Raw genomic sequence first — 21,533 nt, 5'->3', positions numbered from 1 at the left:
AGACTTCACAGTTTGCAAGATAAAAAGCTGAGATTTTCCATTTAACTTCATATTTGTTGTATTAAGGAGACCCTAGGCTGTTAGAAATGCATTTTGGTCAAGTTCCAGCACTTTTTATAAATTAACTGCAAGCTGACAATGTATGAGCACCCTATCATGAACCAATTCAAAATATATTTTCATTGCATAGTGATTAAAATTTTCAGAAAGATATTAAGTCCCTTTCTCAACAATTCATTTTAGTTAAAGGGATACTCCACTTTTTTTGGAAATAGGCTCATTTTACAACTCCCCCAGAGTTAAACAGTTGAGTTTTACCATTTTCGAATCCATTCAGCCGAACTCCGGGTCTGGCGGTACCACTTTTAGCATAGCTTAGCATAGATCATTGAATCGGACAGGACCATTAGCATCTCTCTCAAAAAAATGACCAAAGAGTTTCGATATTTTTCCTATTTAAAACATGACTCTTCTGTGTACTAAGACCGACGGAAAATGAAAAGTTGCGATTTTCTAGGCTGATATGGCTAGGAACTATACTCTCATTCCTGCGTAATAATCAAGAAACTTTGCTGCCGTACCATGAGTCCAGCAGACGTAATGATATGACGCAGCGCCTGAAAATAGGTCTAATACACTATGGGTCTAATAGGTTAGACAAACTTAGTCCCGGTCACGTTGTAAATTACCGAGCTGGGGACTATTTTCAGGCGCTGCGTCATATCATTACGCCTGCTGGACTCATGGTACGGCAGCAAAGTTTCTTTGTACCTAACTGTACTGTGTACAAAGAGAATCACAATGCTGAAGAAACATTTTCAGTAACAACATTTGGATAAAAAAAATGAATAATTATTAAACCTTGTGTTTGTGGAATACAGCTGTGGATAATTTGCTTTCTGCAAACGTGTCATATATAGCCTATGTGAAAGCACCTTCCAGCGTTTTTATGTGATATCCCAAAATTCACATAATATAGGTGAATGGCAACATAGTGACTGAACTGTTATGTGACAGGAATACAGAACACTCACACAAACACACACGGCAATTGTTTTTGTGCTAAATTTAAAGTCCTTAAATAAATACAATACAATGTTTTTGTTACTTTAAATTGTTCACTTTATTCAAAACAGATTATTCAGTTCTTTAATAACATTCTTGCATAAATTTAGATTGTGTGGATCTTATTACAACATCTACATCTATCCCCAGCTAGTGTTACAAGTAGTGGGAGCAGGTTGTAACAACAGAACTCTTTGTGTTTGACATTAACTCAAATAATCTGTGATTGTGTTTTACATGTCCAAGTGAATTATATTTGTTGCAGACAAATTCTACATTTTAGTCTCAAACACAAATCTGGTCTCAGAATAGTTGAGGAAATAGTTCAGCAGCCCTTTATATGGGGTGGCTCTCTGTGTGACCAACATCATCCAGATAGTCGTCCGCAAAGTTGAGCATCTGCTGTAGCGCCGTGAGAAGCAGGACGTCACAGTTGAGCTCCAGCTCCAGCTCCTGACTGTAGTTCTTCACCGGTAACACACAAGACACCGGCACACCTAACCGAGAGCTCACCTCCTGCACCTGCAGAGACAAAACAACATCTCAGTCACTCTGAGTCCTGTGGGAACAGCTCATGTGATCATGTGACCATGTCTCACCTTCGTCTTGATGTAGGAACTGGCATAAAGGCTCTGAAGATCTTCCTCCACTAGAGGACATGCTTCATCTACTTTTGTCATCAAGACGATCTGAGCGATGCCTGAAAATGTGTCAATGCAACTATCAGGTAGCTCAATGTACAACCTACTTTGGATTAGTCACATGATTGGCATAAATATGTTCACTTACCCAGTGAGTTCACTTTTTTGCGTATGGCAGCGAGTTTTTCCTCTAGTTTGCTGGACATGATGGAAATTTTGGTGGCGTCGATCACATACACCACACAGTGGATCTTCTCCTGTAGAGATGCAGGTCTGGAGGCCTTTTTCTCATCCGGTTGAAATGGTGCCATGGGGTTGAACTGAGGATTTAGCATGAAACAAAACTTTTATCATTCATACTTCAACCTTCATTCATTCTGTAGAATAGTGCACTTACTTTATAGCGGTCTGGTACGTGACCTTGAAGAATAATGCTGATGTCATCAATATCCAGTCCTGCACCTGGTTGCTCCTCGAGTCCCATGGTGTCACACAACACAAATGGCAATGGCTTTCCCTCACGACCGTCTTTCACTGGGTATGTGCGAAACTACCAACCAAGAAGAGAAACACATCAAGATCTGAAGTCATCAAGAGCTGTTCCTCGACCTGAAGAGAGACTTCTGTAGGAAACACTATGAATCTTGTTGAATCTGTACCTGTGTGGTGAGACTAGTGCCTGCAGATCCTGACATGGCTTTGCTGGTCATGCGGCCCATGAAGACGGAGTTGATGGAGTTGAAGAAACTGGATTTTCCAGCACCTACAGGACCGATCATTAGGATTCTGATCCGACTCATAGACGGCATCAGGGGTTTATAATCCCTGATTGATTCCATGAGCTCGTCTCTTCGTCTACAACATAAACACATTTTTATAGCTGTATATCAAATTACAATAGAAAAATATAGCTGCACGCAGTGATGATGGGTCCAAACCTTGACGCCACCGCCACGTCTGTGGCTTTAGTACAACTGTGCATGACAGGCAATGTGCATTTAAAGCGGGTAAATGTAAAAGAACTGTCAAAATCGTTTGAATATGCCACATTTACTGCAGCCAGCTGGTGCCACTATGACATGAACCACAACAGCCACTTCCACAAGATTTTGATGAATATCATGTCATAGAATGTTATAGGTCACTTTCAAATGAGTGTGAATTTATCATTTGCATAAGGATTTATCCTAAGGATTTTTAATATTCGCATTTAATCTTATTATTAAACTAACTATATAAAACTATGTTGTCAGTGTGTTGTCAAACACAGAGGCAGAAGATCAATGGATTAACTGTTTCCCAGTTAGTAGAACCAGAAGAGTGTGAAGTTATCATTTGCAGCTCAAAATTAAGTTCAGAAGTATATTTATCTTAAAGTATTTTTATAATTGTATTAACCTAATTATTAAACTAATTATATAACACCTAGACACTACAAGTGAACTGGATCTATGCCTTTATTTTGTTATTCAGATTGATAGAAAAAGACAAGAGCTAAGTGATTTCTTATCCATTAATGCAGGCAAAAGCCCAATGTTAAACTCTAAACAATCAAAAGTACAAAATAGACTGTTACACATACACACACAGAGAGAGAGAGAGAGAGAGAGAGAGAGAGAGAGAGAGAGAGAGAGAGAGAGAGAGATCAAATGATAAGTTGGAGACTGTTTTACCAGTTAGTTGAGCCAAAAAATACATTTCCACAAAAAATGAAAAAAATAAACTGTGACAGAAAGTCTTTGATTATGTCTAAATATAAATACCAAATGCAAAAGCTAATAAAAGTTATTAATTATTTATGAAATCCATTTGAATTTCAAAAATCTGCTGCCAATTTAGCATCCTCAGTGTTTTAGCTTCATCCTGACCGAGTTTGGTCATTATAGTTAACTTCCTGTTGGGCTGGATTATGACTTAACCCCCTTTCACACAAAGATTCCGGAAAATACACAGATAGCCTAATGTGTCCCAGGATTTGTCCGGGATCGTTTGATTTTGGTTCATTCACATAGCCTGTAAGTGCGTTCACACACATCCCGCAAAGATCCCGTAAAGACACGTGACGTCAGGATGTGATAACTCCTGTCAGGTTGTAGAAAGGCCGGAGCGATGGCACGTGCGTCATTACTACGACACACCCCTTACGGCATTGGTCCTGGCTTTTGTTCACACAGGGCGCGTTCCGGGACTGATCCCGGCAATGTTACTAGGTCCCCATCCCGGCATCGATCCCGGCATCAATCCCGGGACGTGTTTGCGTTCACACAGAAGACACTCTAGCAATTTTACGGCAATTTCCCAGGATCAACGCGCTGTGTGAAAGGGGCTTTAGAGTGTGAAAGTTGTTTGGCCTGATGAGATCTATAAGTGTTTGAAGTTTGGTTACTGTAGGTGAAAAGGGGTGCATTACAGAGCCCCTCAAATACAACCATATAAAAGGGTCTGCTGCAGAGCCCCCCACAACCCCCCATGTCCACTTGTGCAACCCTGATGGTCGACGATTCCAACGTGTGTGTGTGCAAAGTTTCAAGAGTTTTTGAGCATGTTAAGGGTCCCAAAAGTGCCGAAAATGTGAAATAAAAATGTACCTAAAGAAAACAACAGGGCCCTTCGCCCCTTAGGGCTTGAGTGAACAAAAGATCTCAAAAACTGAGCGTAAACATACTCAGCTGTCCACAGAAAGTTCCTCCATGGTTTCTCCTCAGCACTGATTTGAGAGCCTGGCACAATAAGTAAAATGTTAACAATAAAAAAACAACGTTATTTAAAAGGACTGGAACTTATTGCACATGACTACATGTGAAGTAAAACTGTTTTTTTCTGATGATTGACTTACTCTGCTCCACTTTGTACACTTCACATTCAGTCAATTGAGCATCGTTCCCATACATTGTTGCCGGATCAACACTAAATGCACTCACTCCTTGATTTACCAAAACTGGTTGGTTGTTGTAGCAAAAGTACAACTGTTGGCCGAAGTTGGGTGCTGCAGCATCATCAAGACGTGCATTATATCCAATGTTAACTCTGATGCACACAGGGATCTTGCCCTGGAAGCTAAATAGAAATACGTCTGGATCTGTAATTTGCTGTCCGCTTTGAGTATAATCTACACTAGTGTATCCACCAAAGATGTAGCCTAAACTGTTGTAGGCTACAAGTAAAGTTTGACCCTGATGGTCACATCGCTGATGGAAGTCAGAAGCATGATATCCATGAACAGAAGCTTTGTAGAGAAGAGTCAGTTCAACATTCCCCAGCAAACCACAGAGCTGATTTATTTTCTCCTCGGTTAAACCAGAAGTGAGGGAGTCCGTGGTGACATTTCTGACTTGTCTTTTATGCATCCTTGAAGACAAAGACATGCAAATAATACAATATAAATTAAGCTTAATAAATTCATATTTTCAGTCAGCACATTCCACTAACAGTGCACTTTTGGGTCATATTTTATTAATTAATTTATTTTTACATCATGATTAGATTTATTCACTGCATTCATAAAGCTTATAACCATTCAATCCTGTTACCAAATTTATTGCAAAAAAAAAAAAAAAGAGCCCAAATCACTAAAAAAATTCTTTAATTTATCGGAAATATAAGGTATAATATAGGCTATAAGACATTCGGTCCCAAACTAAACTGTATTTACAAGGGCCATTTAGGCCTACATGACAGCATTTTCAGTTTTGGCCGTTCGTTTACACAACAGAAGCGTTTTGGGGCGTGAAAATGCAAACTTTTGGAATCGGGTTCCAAAGTGCAAGTTTTTGAAAACGATACCATTATTAACGTCTCTGTATAAACTACAAAAACACACATTTGTGAAGGTGACATCACGCACATGTGTATAATGTGTTCAGTCTATAGGCGCGAAGTGTTCTTTACAAAGCGAGGTGTGAACAAGGATGTTGTCCTTTGTGTGCGAAATAAAAAAATCGCAAAGGAAAACCTTTTACGCTTTTAGTACACTGTTGTCGTGTAAACATACCCCAAATTTTGGTAGCAGGGTTGAAAAGCTGTAAAAATCTCAAGTAAAATGAATAGAATGTAAAATGAATGTTATATTGGTCAAACACATCACCTAATAGGCTACAAACTATTTTGTTTATATTACAACAGCTAAAAATAGCTCATTTGGCCATTTGTTGTAAAAGCTCATTAGTCACTCTTCCCCTGTTTGTGGCTTGTGTATTAATTTGTTTGTTTGATGTACTAATGCACAACGGAATTTTATTTTTCGTACTTACTTTCCTTTAAACTTGCTGTTCATTGCTTCTGTGAATTACCACTGTAGCCTACAAAGAGTTATATGAATTGGCCAAAATAAAATCATTTTACAGCATATTTTCCCAAACACTAATCAATAAAAAAAACAATTAAAACCAATTTAGAATTTATGTATGTAATATTTTATACTAAATATGTATGTGTAGCTTACCTTTCGTAGAGCACTTGCTGTGTGAAAAGAAACACTGAAATGCTTCAACTTGTTCTAGCATGTTACACCCAAGTCAAACCTGTTCTAAGTTCCTTAATTCCAGTGGTACGGCAACGTTATTTGCATTGAAATGTATCGACAAACAATTAATGAATTCTCAGGTCTCTCTAAAACAATGTGTGTTGAGGGAGATGAAAAACTGCACTAATAGTTTGAGCAAACAGAAGTACCTGTGGGGTGGGAACTGCCCAGCGATTCCTCACCTGGCTTTGTGTCTGAGCAAACAGGTTCTCATTTCTCAAACATTAGTAACATGAACACCAGAGGTTTCCATGTCTGTCACAATTACTTTCCAGTTGGGTATTGTCTCCAGTTTCAACTAAAGAGTTCTTATATACATATACATGACACCTGTTGGACAGTAAAATATATTAAAACATTTTGATATGCTAAAAAAAGTTGTTGTATCTTGGTAATTTTTGGCATCTTACAATCAAGTCAGTTTGGGATTATATCCAGAAAGTACCATAAGAGTTCATTGACATTAAGGATGCAAATGAAGGATAAATCTGGGCATAACCATGGCCAAATTGTCAGAGTAGAGAAAAATAAGCACTCGATACTGCAAAAAGAAGCATCATACAGGCCTCCAGGGTGATACCGCACATTAACCCAGTGTCATAATATTTAATAGTGATCAGGAAGCCATACATACAGTTTTTGCTTTTAAACATAAGGAATAGCTCATTCCAAAATGGACTTTACTCATGGAAAGTTGCATTTCTTTAGAACAGTGTGAAAGTCCTAATTTGTAATATTATACTGTAAACTTGATAAGATACTGATCTTACACCATTCTTGCATTAAATAAGCCACAATAAATAAATGTAATACAAGTAATACACCAATTGTCTGGCTTAAAAATACATTATGGCAACTAAGCCACCTATATGCTATGGCTGCATTTTAGCCGGAACTGAGGAAAAACTCAACGAAAAGCATGTTAAAAAAGGTGGCTCTACACAGGACCAACATCATCCAGATAGTCGTCTGCAAAGATGAGCATCTGCTGTAGAGCCGTGAGAAGCAGGACGTCACAGTTGAGCTCCAGCTCCTGATTGTAGCCTCCGAGTCCAATGCCTACTGAAAAGGTTCTGTTACTAAGACTATTTAAACCAGATAAGGGCACTTCCTCGGATGCCCACACTGTACAAGGCGTGACAATAGAATGCCATCAACAGTGTCGAATGCTGCACTCAAATCTAAGTCCCCAGAGATAATATTCTATGTTGTAGTTGTTTGAAAATTATCATTGACCTTTTCATGTTATAGACTTGAAACTAAGAGTTGAAAATGAACAGCAACATAATGTGCTGTTATCGTACAGCTCAAATAACTGGAAGCGGATGACACCAGACGCCTCGCACATTTAATTGACTTATCGCACCCGTTTTTCTGTTAAAATTAAGGTGGGTAGCAGATTTTCACCCATCTTGGAGGCATTTTGACTCTTTTGTTTACTTTAGCAAATATTAAGTCAACTAGTCTATGTAAACAATCTGTGCTACATTTTAGTGCCAAATACATAGTAGGCCTACAAAATAGTCAAACTTTATTAGTCCTCATACAGAGTGTAAAGTCACAATAGCCCACAAATCAAAACAAAAGTGAAGAATTATAGAATGTCAGTCTTGAAGATCAAGCGTAAAAAGTACAGAGAAATTACAGTAAAAAAAATGTACTCACTGTAACTTATTATTAAAAAAATAAACATTAAACTTTTTCACAGCTCAATGAAATACGAGTATAAAAGTACTGAATGTTTCTGCATAAAAGCAAATGATGAGTGTCCAGATCACAGACCTGCAAACTCACAAAAGTAAAAAGGGTGGCATGTTTATGAATGAAATACTTGAAGGGGGGTGGGGTATTTCTGGGGGCATTCTCCCTCATAATAATATTTTGTGATTTTATCATGTAAACAAAGCATTCTGGTGCAATCTGACAAGTAAATAAAGGGAAAAGACAACGTTACAAAAAAATGTATTTAAATGTAAATGATTCGTAGAGCTTTCGATTTAGCCATTTTCAAATCTGGTATCAGCCACAAGAACTGAGAAAAAAACTTATATAGGGTTGCCCTCCACAGGACGTATATCATCAAAATAGTCGTCTGCAAAGCGGAGCATCTGCTGTAGCGCCGTGAGAAGCAGGACGTCACAGTTGAGCTCCAGCTCCAGCTCCTGACTGTAGTTCTTCACCGGTAACACACAAGACACCGGCACACCTAACCGAGAGCTCACCTCCTGCACCTGCAGAGACAAAACAACATCTCAGTCACTCTGAGTCCTGTGGGAACAGCTCATGTGATCATGTGACCATGTCTCACCTTCGTCTTGATGTAGGAACTGACATAAAGGCTCTGAAGATCTTCCTCCACTAGAGGACATGCTTCATCTACTTTTGTCATCAAGACGATCTGAGCGATGCCTGAAAATTATGTGGTGTGTCAATGCAACTATCAGGTTGCTCAATGTACAACTTACTTTGGATTAGTCACATGATTGGCATAAATATGTTCACTTACCCAGTGAGTTCACTTTTCTGCGTATGGCAGCAAGTTTTTCCTCTAGTTTGCTGGACATGAGGGATATTTTGGTGGCGTCGATCACATACACCACACAGTGGATCTTCTCCTGTAGAGATGCAGGTCTGGAGGCCTTTTGCTCATCCGGTTGAAATGGTGCCATGGGGTTGAACTGAATTGAAAGTAATGGAAATGAAAGATCAATTTTACTAATAAATATACATTTCCAAGCCCAGAAACATGAAACTATTCACTTACTTTATAGCGGTCTGGTACGTGACCTTGAAGAATGCTGCTGATGTCATCAATATCCAGTCCTGCACCTGATTGCTCCTCGAGTCCCATGGTGTCACACAACACAAATGGCAATGGCTTTCCTTCACGACCGTCATTCACTGGGTATGTGCGAAACTACCAACAAACAGAAATCATTATTCGTTGTGGAACAATAGTTGTTTTATGTCACAAGCCAAGGCAGGTCCTGAAGTCCTGTTGAATCTGTACCTGTACAGTCAGACTAGTGCCTGCAGATCCTGACATGGCTTTATTGGTCACGTGACCAGTGAAGATTGAGTTGATGGAGTTGAAGAAACTGGATTTTCCAGCACCTACAGGACCGACCATTAGGATTCGAACGCGGCTGATAGACGTCATCAGGGGTTTATGATTCCTGATCAATCCCATGAGCTCGTCTCTTCGTCTACAACAGATCGGTTTTATTATTTCAGATTTCCATAGGAAATTAGCAAAATAGAGATTAAGAAGAAACATACTCAGTTGTCCACAGAACATTCCTCCATGGTTTCTCTTCAATGCTGACTTGAGGCTCTGGGAATTGTTGAATAAAGATAGAATTTTTCATTGGAGTAATGTTAAAAGACAACAAATAAGTTAATTATATTAAAGAGACAACATTTTTATTTGTACTTGATTTTGTGTGTAGAATAGGCCTATAGGTTGGTAATAAAGCTGATGATTGACTTACCCTGTTCCACTTTATACACTTCACATTCACTTAGTTGAGAGTCATTCCCATACATTGATGTGGTATTAATGTTAAATGCACTCCCTCGTTGATGATACACAGCTGGTTGGTTGTTGTAGCAAAAGTACAACTGTTGGCCAAAATTGGGCGATTTAGCATCATTGTAACGTGCATACTGTCCACTGTTAACTTTGATGAAGCTACAGGTTCCACCTTGAGAGCTGAACAGGAAAGATTCTTCCTCATCATCTGTAATTTTCCGTGCTTGAAAGCTGAACAGGAAAGCTTTCTCATCTGTAATTTGCTGTCCGCTTTGAGTATAATCTACACTAGTGTATCCACCAAAGATGTAGCCTGATCTGTTATAAGCTACAAGTAAAGTTGGACCCTGACGGTCACATCGCTGATGGAAGGCAGAAGCATTATATCCATGAACAGAAGCTTTGTAGAGAAGAGTCAGTTCAACATTCCCTAGTGAAGCACAGAGCTGTTCTTTTCGCTCTTTGGGTAAATTAGAAGTGAGGGGATCTGTGCAGACTTTTCTAACTTTGGCTTTTAGCATCTGTGACAAAAGAACATAAGTTACAACAACAAAAAAATCTCCACACAATCTTTATAATGCAGTCTTAGGCCTTCTTCTTGCCATTTGTGTCCACATATCTTAATACTGATAACAGGAATTATAGGATAATCATTTGAGAAACTTACTAAACTCTGTTTAGTGTGTTATGTAAACTAAATTTAAGCAATTAAATATTTAAATGTTCATATTTACTTTCTTTATTGAATGAATTAGAACCAAGTTGGATTTTAACTTGATTGTTTTTATTAAAACTGAAATATGCTTTCATTCTCACTATGTAGTTTATATAAAATGTTTTATACATTTCAGAGAAATACAGAATTCTTGATCATTCAGATCATTTTGTTCAAACAGAATTCAGTTTTAGTTGAAATTGTAAATAAAATAATTTTATAAAAAATAATGGTCTTGTCCGTCGACTGCATGTTTACATAGAAAACCAATATAAAAACAGTGCAGTGGAACACAAAAAAGAATTGAAACGGAATATAAACAATGAAAAGCTTCAAATTAAAGACAACCGATTAATTGATATTCAATAACCCTTGGAAGATTACATTGATTTTATATCAGATAAATAACTTAGTTTGAAACCTGAAGTACTTTTCAGTTATTGAGTGCATAATCTGCATATTAAGTGTTGCTGTCGATTAAAAAAATAACTTACGTTTTGTAGAACACTCGCTCTTTGCTAGAAACTTCGAAATGCTGCTTCTTTTGTGGACTTTGACCCGAGACAAGAAACGCTGTAACTGCACTGATATTTGCATTGGCGTGTTTCTGAGGGTGATATTAATGTTAGCTATATAAAACATCTCTATAAAAGCATTGACACTGAACCTCAAGGGATTTAAAGGTGCAGTACACATAAAAAAAGGAATAGTAGGGGAGAACAGGTATGGTTGTAACACTTTGTGCTTTACTGTGATCAATTTAATAATAAACATCTTTCTGTAATCTGACAATTATATTTAAGAAAAATGTCCAAATTAAATTCCAATGAATCTTGTTAGCAAAGGAAAATACTAAACGGAGCATCATACACATGCCTTTGGTAAAAAGACAGTAACACAATCATTCATTAACACTCTTAATGAAATTTAAAACCATTACAGTCCCAAAAGAAAAATCTCCAACAGCAGTGATTTATTAGGAAGGTGTTCTCCACGTGACAAACATCATCCAGATCAGTCATCTGCAAAGTTGAGCGATGAGAAGCAGGACATCACTGTTAAAAGTGAAAGTGACATGTGAACTTTATGCAGTGGATGAGAAACTAATAATAATAATAATAAATATAGCTGTGAGCAGCGATTACGGGCCCAAGCCGGTGGCACCGCCACCCCGGTGCCTTTAGTTACCTAAAGGCACCGGGGTGGCGGTCCCGCCGGCTTTGGCCCTTCATCGCTGCTCGCAGCTATATTTATATATATTTATATATATATATATATATATACACACATATATATATATATACACATATACATATATATATATATATATATATATATATATATATACACACACAGTATATGATGTGTATATATATATATATATATATATATATATATATATATATACATTATATACTGTGTGTGTGTGTGTATATTATATACTGTGTGTGTGTGTGTATATATATATATATATACATTTTAGGGACAAGACAGAGAATTTTACTTGCCTGACCTGATTAGAACAACGAAAAAAATCTAATAAAAAGATAACTAGGGAATCACTAAATCGAGAGAATTATTCTGATTTTATGATACACTCAAAATATTCCACAACAAATCCTTTAAATGAAACGATATTCAGAACGGAACAAGAATAAAAAAAATAACTACAAACAAGCCAAAACGAAATAAAAAAATAAAAATACATTTAAGCAATCCATGACATGACATGATTTATCTAGTTTTTGGACTGAAACATTCTGGTTGTTTTTAAACTCAAACATAATTCTTAAATTAAAAAAAAAAAAAAAAAAAAAAAAAGAATAAAATGGGTATAGTTCTGATATTTGTATAATTTTATATAGTAATAAATGGTGTATAATTGCATTTTTAGAAGATATGAGGCTTTTAGTCTGTCCTTTTTTGACATTACTTTAATCCCTCACTATAGCAAAACCGTTTGAGATTTTATTTTTAAAAATAATCAGTTAACAACATAGGCCTGCTGACTATAAAAATTACAAATATGGAGGTTTTATATATTTTAAAACATATTATTATACAGTGAAGCAACCTCACTTGACGAGTGTCATTTCCTGAATACAATCACAGTTGAAACTGTGACATTGATTTCATACAGGTTAACAAACAGTTCCAGTTAAGTCACTTACATTTTAGATGCAATATTGACTGTTTTTGTTCTGTTTCAGCAGCGAAAATAGTTAAACAAAGATCACAGCAGAACCATCACGCATCACGTGTTTTCTCATAACTGAACGATTCAGCATTTTTAACGAATCGGTTGACTCAAAGATTGAATGATCAATAAACGTCTGTCTTAATCATGATCGACTCATTCGAACGAATCGTTTGAACGAATGAATCAATGACTCGCTCATTAAGATGGATGCCTGGCGACACCTAATGGCGGTTTAGTGTTGTTTAAAAGCATCATTCTTTCCAATGTGTGTGTGCAACATTATTTTTCTTTCACTTTTATATTAGCGATTTAAAAGCACCCGCTCGTGTCACACGTCGATTAACCGGTGGGAAAATATCCTCAGACACATACCTAATAAATGTATATTTAAATACAATATTGGCCTACCTGGTAAAAAGTTTTATATACTATTTTGATGTCCTTTTGGACACAAGAGGGCAGTATAGCCCTATGTTTGCTTTTTTGTTTAACCAAATAGCACTAAATAGCCTGTTTTTAACTTTTTCATTCTTCTTGAATTGCAAAAACAGAATAAAATGGGTTTAGTTGTGATATTTGTATACTTTTATATAGAAATAAATGGTATATGATTACATTTTTAGAAAATTTGAGGCTTTTAGTGTTTCCTTTTTGGACATTACTTTAATCCCTCGCCATAGCAAAACCGTTTGAGATATTTATTATCCGTTCACAATTTAGCATATTTAATGTATTTTCATCATGTTGAAAAAGTTTGGTGGGAATAAAATAAATAGTTTAAGAGGAGTGGCTAAAAATTCAGAGGCTGATTTTGCAAAAAAATCCACATTCAGACCAAAATATCTGACTTCCTGATGGCCGGAGCTAATGAATGTAAATTAGAAAGTTGTCCGGCTTGATGAGAACAATATACAAACTAATTTTTTTTTACTGTATTTAAAACTAACCCCCCCACTTTTGTCAAAAGCATGTTGAAAGTGACACACTTCCTGCTGCCAGTTGGTGGCGCTATAACTTTGACTCACAATAGTTACATCCATCTGATCGGCCTCTTACCACGAACACACTGCTGAAGTTTCATTTAAGATCAGTTAATGTATGCAGAAGTTATAACACTTCGTGTCTCTCTTTTCTCGCCATAAATTTGTTTCCTCGCCACGGCCAAACCGTTCGAGATATCAAAAATCCGTCCGGAATTTATCATCCTCAATGTCTTGACTTCATGCTGACCGAGTTTGGAGGCGATTGGATGAATTCTCTAGGATGAGTACATCAAATTCCACAGCATGCGTTTTTCAAACAACCCATAATAGCCGACTTCCTGTTGGGCGGAGCTAATAACTTAGAGTGCGGAAGTTGTTCGGCCCGATGAGATCTATATGTGTACCGAGTTTCATATTAATTCATGCAAGCGTGTTTGATATATGGACCAAGTTTTTAGACCGTGTCCAAGGGGGCGCTGTTGAGCCCCCCTGCCACGCCCGGGTACCAGCTTCAGCCCGGCTCTGATGACTGTGGGCTCTGACCTGTGTGGAAAGTTTCAAGAGTTTTTGAGCACGTTAAGGGCCCCAAAAGCCCCTGAAACCTTGAAGAACAAAGATTAAATGGAATAGACAAATCCCCCCCCCCCCCCCACACACACACACACACACAGACACACAGAGAGAGAGAGAAAATTCTCCAGAAAATCCACATTCAAACCAAAATATCTGACTTCCTGTGGGTCTGAGGTAATGACTGTAAATTAGAAAGGTGTCCTGCTTGATGAGAACAATACACCTACCAAGTTTTGTGATTCTAGGAAAAACTAAGCCCCCATTTTTGACTAAAGGTGGCGCTACTGAGCCATTCCACCACGCCCATTTCTGAAACTTTGCACATGTCTACTGTATAATAAATGTGATGTGTCTGTCGAGTTTCATGCATTTTCAAGCATGTGAAGAGTCTCAAAAGCATCCGAAAAGAATATTAAAGTTTGATGCGTTGCCACGGCAACAGTATCTAAGATATCAATAATCCTTTCACAGGTCTACATCTGCCGTGTGTCTACATTATACACATAAAGTTTTAAGCAAATCGGGTAAAAATAAGAGAGTGATTTCAAAGCATTTTGAAAGTGACACACTTCCTGTTGCCAGTTGGTGGCGCTATAACTTTGACTCACAAAGGTCACATCCATGTGATCGGCCTCTTACAACGAACAGACTGCTGAAGTTTCAGCAAGATCAGATAATGTATGCAGAAGTTATAACACACTTCCTGTGTCCCATTATTCGCCATACATTCGTTTCCTCGCCACGGCCAAACCGTTCGAGATATCAAAAATCTGTTCGCAAGAATTCATCCTCAATGTCTTGACTTCATTCACACCGAGTTTGGCGGCGATCGGATGAATTCCCTAGGAGGAGTATTTCACATTCCATTGTATGCGTTTTCCAAACAACGTATAATAACCGACTTCCTGTTGGGCTTTTGTAAAACTTAGAGCACGAAAGTTGTGCGGCCCGATGAGATCTATATGTGTACTGAGTTTCATATTATTACATGCAGGCGTGTTTGATATATGGACCAAGATTTCGGACCCCATTCCAGGGGGCGCTGTCGAGCCCCCCTGCCACGCCCGGGTACCAGCTTCAGTCCGGCCCTGATGGCCGCGGGTTCTGACCTGTGTGCAAAGTTTCAAGAGTTTTTGAGCATGTTAAGGGCCCCAAAAGTGGCAAAAAGGCAAAAAAAAAAATAATGAAGAAAAAAAAATAAATAAAAAATATAGCTGCGAGCAGCGATTACGGGCCCAAGCCGGTGGCACCGCAACCCCGGTGCCTTTAGTTACCTAAAGGCACCGGGGTGGCGGTACCGCCGGCTTTGGCCCTCCATCGCTGCTCGCAGCTATATTTATATATATATATATATATATATATATATATATATATATATATATATATATACACACACATATATATATATATATATATATATATATATATATATATATATATATATTATTGTTCAAAAGTTTGGGGTCAGTAAGATTTTTAATGTTTTTAGGAGAAGTCTCTTCTGCTCACCAAGGCTGCATTTATTGATTAAAAATACAAACAAAAACAGTAATATTGTGAAATATTATTCCAATTTAAAACAGCTGTTTTCAATTTTTAAATATTTTACATAGTAATTCATTTCTGTGATCAAAGTTGAGTTTTCAGCATCATTACTCCACTCTTCAGTGTCACATGATCCTTCAGAAATCATACTAATATGATGATTGATGCTCAATAAATATTCATTATTATTTTCAATGTTGAAAACAGTTGTGTACAGATTTTTTTTTTTTTCAAAATGCTTTGATGAATGTAAAGTTCAAAAGAACAGCATATATTTCAAATATATATATTTTTAACATTATAAATGTCTTTACTGTAACTGTTGATCAGTTTAACTCATCCTTCATAAATAAAAGTACTGATTTATTTTATTTATTTCCCCAAAAAATAAAATTTTAATTATTACTAACCCAAAACTTTTGAGCGGTAGTGTTTAACGTTACAAAAGCTTTAGATTTCAGATAAATGCTGTTCTTTTGAACTTTCTATTCATCAAAGACTGTACACAACTGTTTTCGACATTTAAAATAATAATGAATGTTTCTTGAGTATCAATCATCATATTAGAATAATTTCTGAAGGATCATGTGACAGTGACGACTGGAGTAATGATGCTGAAAACTCAGCTTTGATCACAGGAATAAATAACAGTTTAAAATATATTAAAATAGAAAGCAGCTGTTTTAAATTGGAATAATATTTTACAATATTACTGTTTTTGTTTGTATTTTTAATCAAATAAATGCAGCCTTGGTGAGCAGAAGAAACTTCTCTGTTATGTGCGCGCCACAGACTGCACGCACGTCCGCTTAGAGTTCCGCCTTTTGCCTTCCGTCAATATTACGTTATTAGAAAAATATTTTTTTAGAGAATCGATTTTTTGACATTTGTGAATCGATTCAGAATCGTCCACGTCCGCATCGCGATGCATCTAAGAATAAATTTTTTCTCCCACCCCTAGATTTCATACAACAGGTTAATAAACAGTTACAATTAAGTCACTTACATTTTAGATGCAATGTTGACTGTTTTTGTTCTGTTTCAGCAGCGAAAATAGTTAAACAAAGATCACGGCAGAACCATCACGCATCACGTTAGGGCTGCACAATTAATCGAATTTCTAATCGCGATTACGATTATGGATGCCACGATTACGTAATCGTTCAAAGCCGCGATTACAAAAAAATATATAAAAAAAATAAAAAAAAATCCACTCTGCGTGCATTTAGAGCATGTTATGAGAGGCAAATCACAACTACTTCAGAAAACCCAGCACAATAGGAAGGAACTACCAGGCAGCGACGTATGTGTACGCTGAAATAAAAAGTCTTTCACCTCAGAAAAACGGACGTTCCTGTCATGTCAGCCGTTATAGGCTACTGTGTTCGTAGCGCACACTCTTCAATTGCACGCGCAAATGCGGCGGCGCGCGCTGTGTATAAAGTGCAAAGGAAACTACGAGCATGCAACGTTGTTACGTTGTAAATTGGTAAGTCACTAAAGTAAAATACCAATAAATCACGTTACTGGTACGTCGTGTGTTAGCTGAGAAGGATTTGCATGCAGGGATGATTTTCATTCTATTCACCAGGAGCAGTTTCCATGTTTCATTAACAGTTCTTGTTAGTATTGTGTATCACCATGGTAACTGTCGTTTTATTAACCCACTGATCTATATAATGACATTCTATATAGATCAGTGTATTAACCCCAAAATGCCACTTTATTTTCACTTTGTGTTATTTTTTATATTTTAAATGACTTTGGTGGCTCATACCAACATTGTATTAACAAAAGCTAGTTTGGGACTGATATTTAATAGCTTTAGCATAAGCCTAATGTTTATTTCTTAGTAGTCTTTACTATTAGTCATATTCTTACAATTTATGTGTATGTTAAGTAAAGGGGGACAGTGTGTGTGTTCACAATTTTTAAGTAAACATGTATATATATATTCTATATATATTCAATGTAAATTGTGATAATCGTAATTAATAATCGCAATTACAATTTCAAGGGAATAATCGACAATTATGATTTTTGTCATAATCGTGCAGCCCTACATCACGTGTTTTCTCATAACTGAACGATTCAGCATTTTTAACGAATCGGTTGACTCAAAGATTGAATGATCAATCCATAAACATCTGTCTTAATCATGATCAACTCATTCGAACGAATCGTTTGAACGAATGAATCAATGACTCGCTTATTAAGATGGATGCCTGGCGACACCTAATGGCGGTTTAGTGTTGTTTAAAAGCATCATTCTTTCCCACATGTGTGTGATTTGTGTGTGCAACATTATCATTATTTTTCTTACACTATTATATTAGCGATTTAAAAGCACCCACTCGTGTCACACGTCGATTAACCGGTGGGAAAATATCCTCAGACACATACCTAATACATGTATATTTAAATACAATATTGGCCTACCTGGTAAAAAGTTTTATATACTATTTTGATGTCCTTTTGGACACAAGAGGGCAGTATAGCCCTATGTTTGCTTTTTTGTTGAACCAAATAGCACTAAATAGCCTGTTTTAACTTTTTCATTCTTCTTGAATTGCAAAAACAGAATAAAATGGGTTTAGTTGTGATATTTGTATACTTTTATATAGAAATAAATGGTATATAATTACATTTTTAGAAGATTTTTAGTGTTTCCTTTTTGGACATTATTTAATCCCTCGCCATAGCAAAACCGTTTGAGATATTTATTATCCATTCACAATTTAGCATATTTAATGTAGTTTCATCATGTTGAAAAAGTTTGGTACGAATAAAATAAATAGTTTAAGAGGAGTGGCTAAAAATTCAGAGGCTGATTTTGCAAAAAAATCCACATTCAGACCAAAATATCTGACTTCCTGATGGCCAGAGCTATTGAATGTAAATTAGAAAGTTGTCCGGCTTGATGAGAACAATATACAAACTATTTTTTCTTTACTGTAGTTAAAACTAACCCCCCCACTTTTGTCAAAAGCATGTTGAAAGTGACACACTTCCTGCTGCCAGTTGGTGGCGCTATAACTTTGACTCACAATAGCTACATCCATCTGATCGGCCTCTTACCACGAACACACTGCTGAAGTTTCATCAAGATCAGTTAATGTATGCAGAAGTTATTCCACTTCCGTGTTTCTCTTTTCTCGCCATAAATTCGATTCCTCGCCACAGCCAAACCGTTCGAGATATCAAAAATCCGTCCGCAATTTAGCATCCTCAATGTCTTGACTACATCCACACCGAGTTTGAAGGGGGCACGGTGAATTTTCTAGGAGGAGTATTTCACATTCCACAGCAAGCGTTTTCCAAACAACCCATAATAGCCGACTTCCTGTTGGGCTGGCGTAAAACTTGACCGGGGTAAAGTTGTTCGGCCCGATGAGATCTATATGTGTACCGAGTTTCATATTAATTCATGCGAGCGTGTTTGATATATGGATCAAGTTTTAGAACCCCGTTCAAGGGGGCGCTGTTGAGCCCCCCAGCCACGCCCGGGTCCCAGCTTCAGCCCGGCCCTGATGGCCGTGGGTTCTGACCTGTGTGCAAAGTTTCAAGAGTTTTTGAGCACGTTAAGGACCCCAAAAGCCCCTGAAACCTTGATTAACAATATAAAAGCAATAGTCAAATCCCCCCCTCCCCTCACACACACACAGACACAGAGAGAAAATTCTTCAGAAAATCCACATTCAAACCAAAATATCTCTCTTCCTGTTGGTCAGAGATGGTTCATGTAAATTAGAAAGTTGTCCGTCTTGATGAGAACAATACACATACCAAGTTTTGTTGCTGTTGATAAAACTAACACCCCCACTTATGACTAAAGGTGGCGCTACTGAGCCCCTCACCACGCCCGTTTCTGAAACTTTGCACATGTCTACTGGATAATAAATGTGATGTGTCTGTCGAGTTTCATGCAATTTCAAGTATGTTAAGAGTCTCAAAAGCATAAAAAAAGAATATTAAAGTTTGATGCGTTGCCACGGCAACAGTATCTAAGATATCAATAATCCTTTCACAGGTTTACATCTGCCGTGTGTCTACATTGTACACATAAAGTTTGAAGCAAATCTGGTAAAAATAAGACAGTGATTTCAAAGCATTTTAATAGTGATGTACTTCCTGCTGCCTGTTGGTGGCGCTATAACTTTGACTCACAATAGTCACATCTGTGCGATCGGCCTCTTACAACGAACACACTGCTGAAGTTTCATCAAGATCAGTTAATGTATGCAGATGTTATAACACACTTCCTGTTTCATTTTTTCGCCATAAATTCGTTTCCTCGCCACGGCCAAACCGTTCGAGATATCAAAAATCCGTCCGCAATTTAGCATCCTCAATGTCTTGACTTCATGCACACCGAGTTTGGAGGCGAATCGATGAATTCCCTAGGAGGAGTACATTAAATTCCACAGCATGCGTTTCCAAACAACCCTAAATAGCCGACTTCCTGTTGGGCTGGCGTAAAACTTAGAGCACGAAAGTTGTTCGGCCCGATGAGTTCTATATGTGTACCGAGTTTCATATTATTACATGCAAGCGTGTCTGATTTATGGACAAGTGTTCGGATCCCGTTCCAGGGGGCGCTGTCGAGCCCCCCTGCCACGCCCGGGTACCAGCTTCAGTCCGGCCCTGATGGCCGCGGGTTCTGACCTGTGTGCAAAATTTCAAGAGTTTTCGAGCATGTTAAGGGCCCCAAAAGTGGCCGAAAGGTTGACAAAATAATAATAATAATAATAATAATAATAATAAATATAGCTGCGAGCAGCGATTACGGGCCCAAGCCGGTGGCACCGCAACCCCGGTGCCTTTAGTTACCTAAAGGCACCGGGGTGGCGGTACCGCCGGCTTTGGCCCTCCATCGCTGCTCGCAGCTATATTTATATATATATATACATACATACATACACACACATACATATATATGTATATATATATATATATATATATATATATTATTGTTCAAAAGTTTGGGGTCAGTAAGATTTTTAATGTTTTTAGGAGAAGTCTCTTCTGCTCACCAAGGCTGCATTTATTGATTAAAAATACAAACAAAAACAGTAATATTGTGAAATATTATTCCAATTTAAAACAGCTGTTTTCAATTTTTAAATATTTTACATAGTAATTCATTTCTGTGATCAAAATTGAGTTTTCAGCATCATTACTCCAGTCTTCAGTGTCACATGATCCTTCAGAAATCATACTAATATGATGATTGATGCTCAATAAATATTCTTTATTATTTTCAATGTTGAAAACAGTTGTGTACAGATTTTTTTTTTTTCAAAATGCTTTGATGAATGTAAAGTTCAAAAGAACAGCATATATTTCAAATATATATATTTTTAACATTATAAATGTCTTTACTGTAACTGTTGATCAGTTTAACTCATCCTTCATAAATAAAAGTACTGATTTATTTTATTTATTTCCCCAAAAAATAAAATTTTAATTATTACTAACCCAAAACTTTTGAGCGGTAGTGTTTAACGTTACAAAAGCTTTAGATTTCAGATAAATGCTGTTCTTTTGAACTTTCTATTCATCAAAGACTGTACACAACTGTTTTCGACATTTAAAATAATAATGAATGTTTCTTGAGTATCAATCATCATATTAGAATAATTTCTGAAGGATCATGTGACAGTGACGACTGGAGTAATGATGCTGAAAACTCAGCTTTGATCACAGGAATAAATAACAGTTTAAAATATATTAAAATAGAAAGCAGCTGTTTTAAAT

General features: G+C 37.1%; 2 protein-coding genes across 4 annotated transcripts; both read right to left on the bottom strand.

The window, feature by feature from the left end:
- Positions 1 to 1,106: 1,106 nt before the first annotated feature.
- LOC311084987 (interferon-induced protein 44-like) lies at positions 1,107 to 6,440 on the bottom strand. Of its 3 annotated transcripts, XM_084117356.1 has the most exons (9): positions 6,148 to 6,381; positions 5,957 to 6,004; positions 4,543 to 5,054; positions 4,372 to 4,426; positions 2,366 to 2,561; positions 2,104 to 2,256; positions 1,855 to 2,026; positions 1,665 to 1,765; positions 1,107 to 1,587 (listed from the first exon to the last, which is right to left on the bottom strand). In XM_084117356.1, the coding sequence occupies exons 2-9, from the start codon at positions 5,977 to 5,979 to the stop codon at positions 1,402 to 1,404; spliced, it is 1,398 nt and encodes a 465-aa protein (XP_083973482.1). In that variant the 5' UTR covers positions 5,980 to 6,004; positions 6,148 to 6,381; the 3' UTR covers positions 1,107 to 1,401. The 3 variants fall into 3 exon arrangements, with proteins under 3 accessions (XP_083973482.1, XP_083973484.1, XP_083973483.1); XM_084117358.1 differs by lacking the exon at positions 5,957 to 6,004 and having other exon boundaries at positions 6,378 to 6,440; XM_084117357.1 differs by lacking the exon at positions 5,957 to 6,004 and having other exon boundaries at positions 6,148 to 6,424.
- Positions 6,441 to 7,737: 1,297 nt separating this feature from the next.
- Positions 7,738 to 11,115, bottom strand: LOC311084986 (interferon-induced protein 44-like). The gene is made up of 8 exons (XM_084117355.1): positions 10,970 to 11,115; positions 9,720 to 10,281; positions 9,508 to 9,562; positions 9,239 to 9,434; positions 8,993 to 9,145; positions 8,735 to 8,906; positions 8,537 to 8,637; positions 7,738 to 8,459 (listed from the first exon to the last, which is right to left on the bottom strand). Exons 2-8 carry the CDS (start codon positions 10,279 to 10,281, stop codon positions 8,274 to 8,276), a joined length of 1,425 nt encoding a protein of 474 aa, XP_083973481.1. The 5' UTR covers positions 10,970 to 11,115; the 3' UTR covers positions 7,738 to 8,273.
- Positions 11,116 to 21,533: the final 10,418 nt, after the last annotated feature.

The sequence above is a fragment of the Abramis brama genome (assembly GCF_963993115.1).
Source record: "Abramis brama genome assembly, chromosome: 6".
Lineage (NCBI taxonomy): Eukaryota > Metazoa > Chordata > Actinopteri > Cypriniformes > Leuciscidae > Abramis > Abramis brama.
The sequence above is the reverse complement of the archived record's forward strand: the minus strand, read 5'-3'. Positions and strand labels throughout refer to the sequence as shown.

Coding starts and splice junctions, on each gene's coding strand:
- LOC311084987 (XM_084117356.1), bottom strand. CDS start 5,979: ATGAACAGCAAGTTTAAAGGAAA. Junction 2,562..4,371: donor AACTTTCTGTGGACAGCTGA/GTATGTTTACGC, acceptor TTTATGTTGTAG/ACGAAGAGACGAGCTCATGG. Junction 2,257..2,365: donor GCACTAGTCTCACCACACAG/GTACAGATTCAA, acceptor CTTGGTTGGTAG/TTTCGCACATACCCAGTGAA.
- LOC311084986 (XM_084117355.1), bottom strand. CDS start 10,281: ATGCTAAAAGCCAAAGTTAGAAAAGTCTGCACAGATCCCCTCACTTCT. Junction 9,563..9,719: donor AGTGTATAAAGTGGAACAGG/GTAAGTCAATCA, acceptor AACAATTCCCAG/AGCCTCAAGTCAGCATTGAA. Junction 8,460..8,536: donor GTTCCTACATCAAGACGAAG/GTGAGACATGGT, acceptor TTGTCTCTGCAG/GTGCAGGAGGTGAGCTCTCG.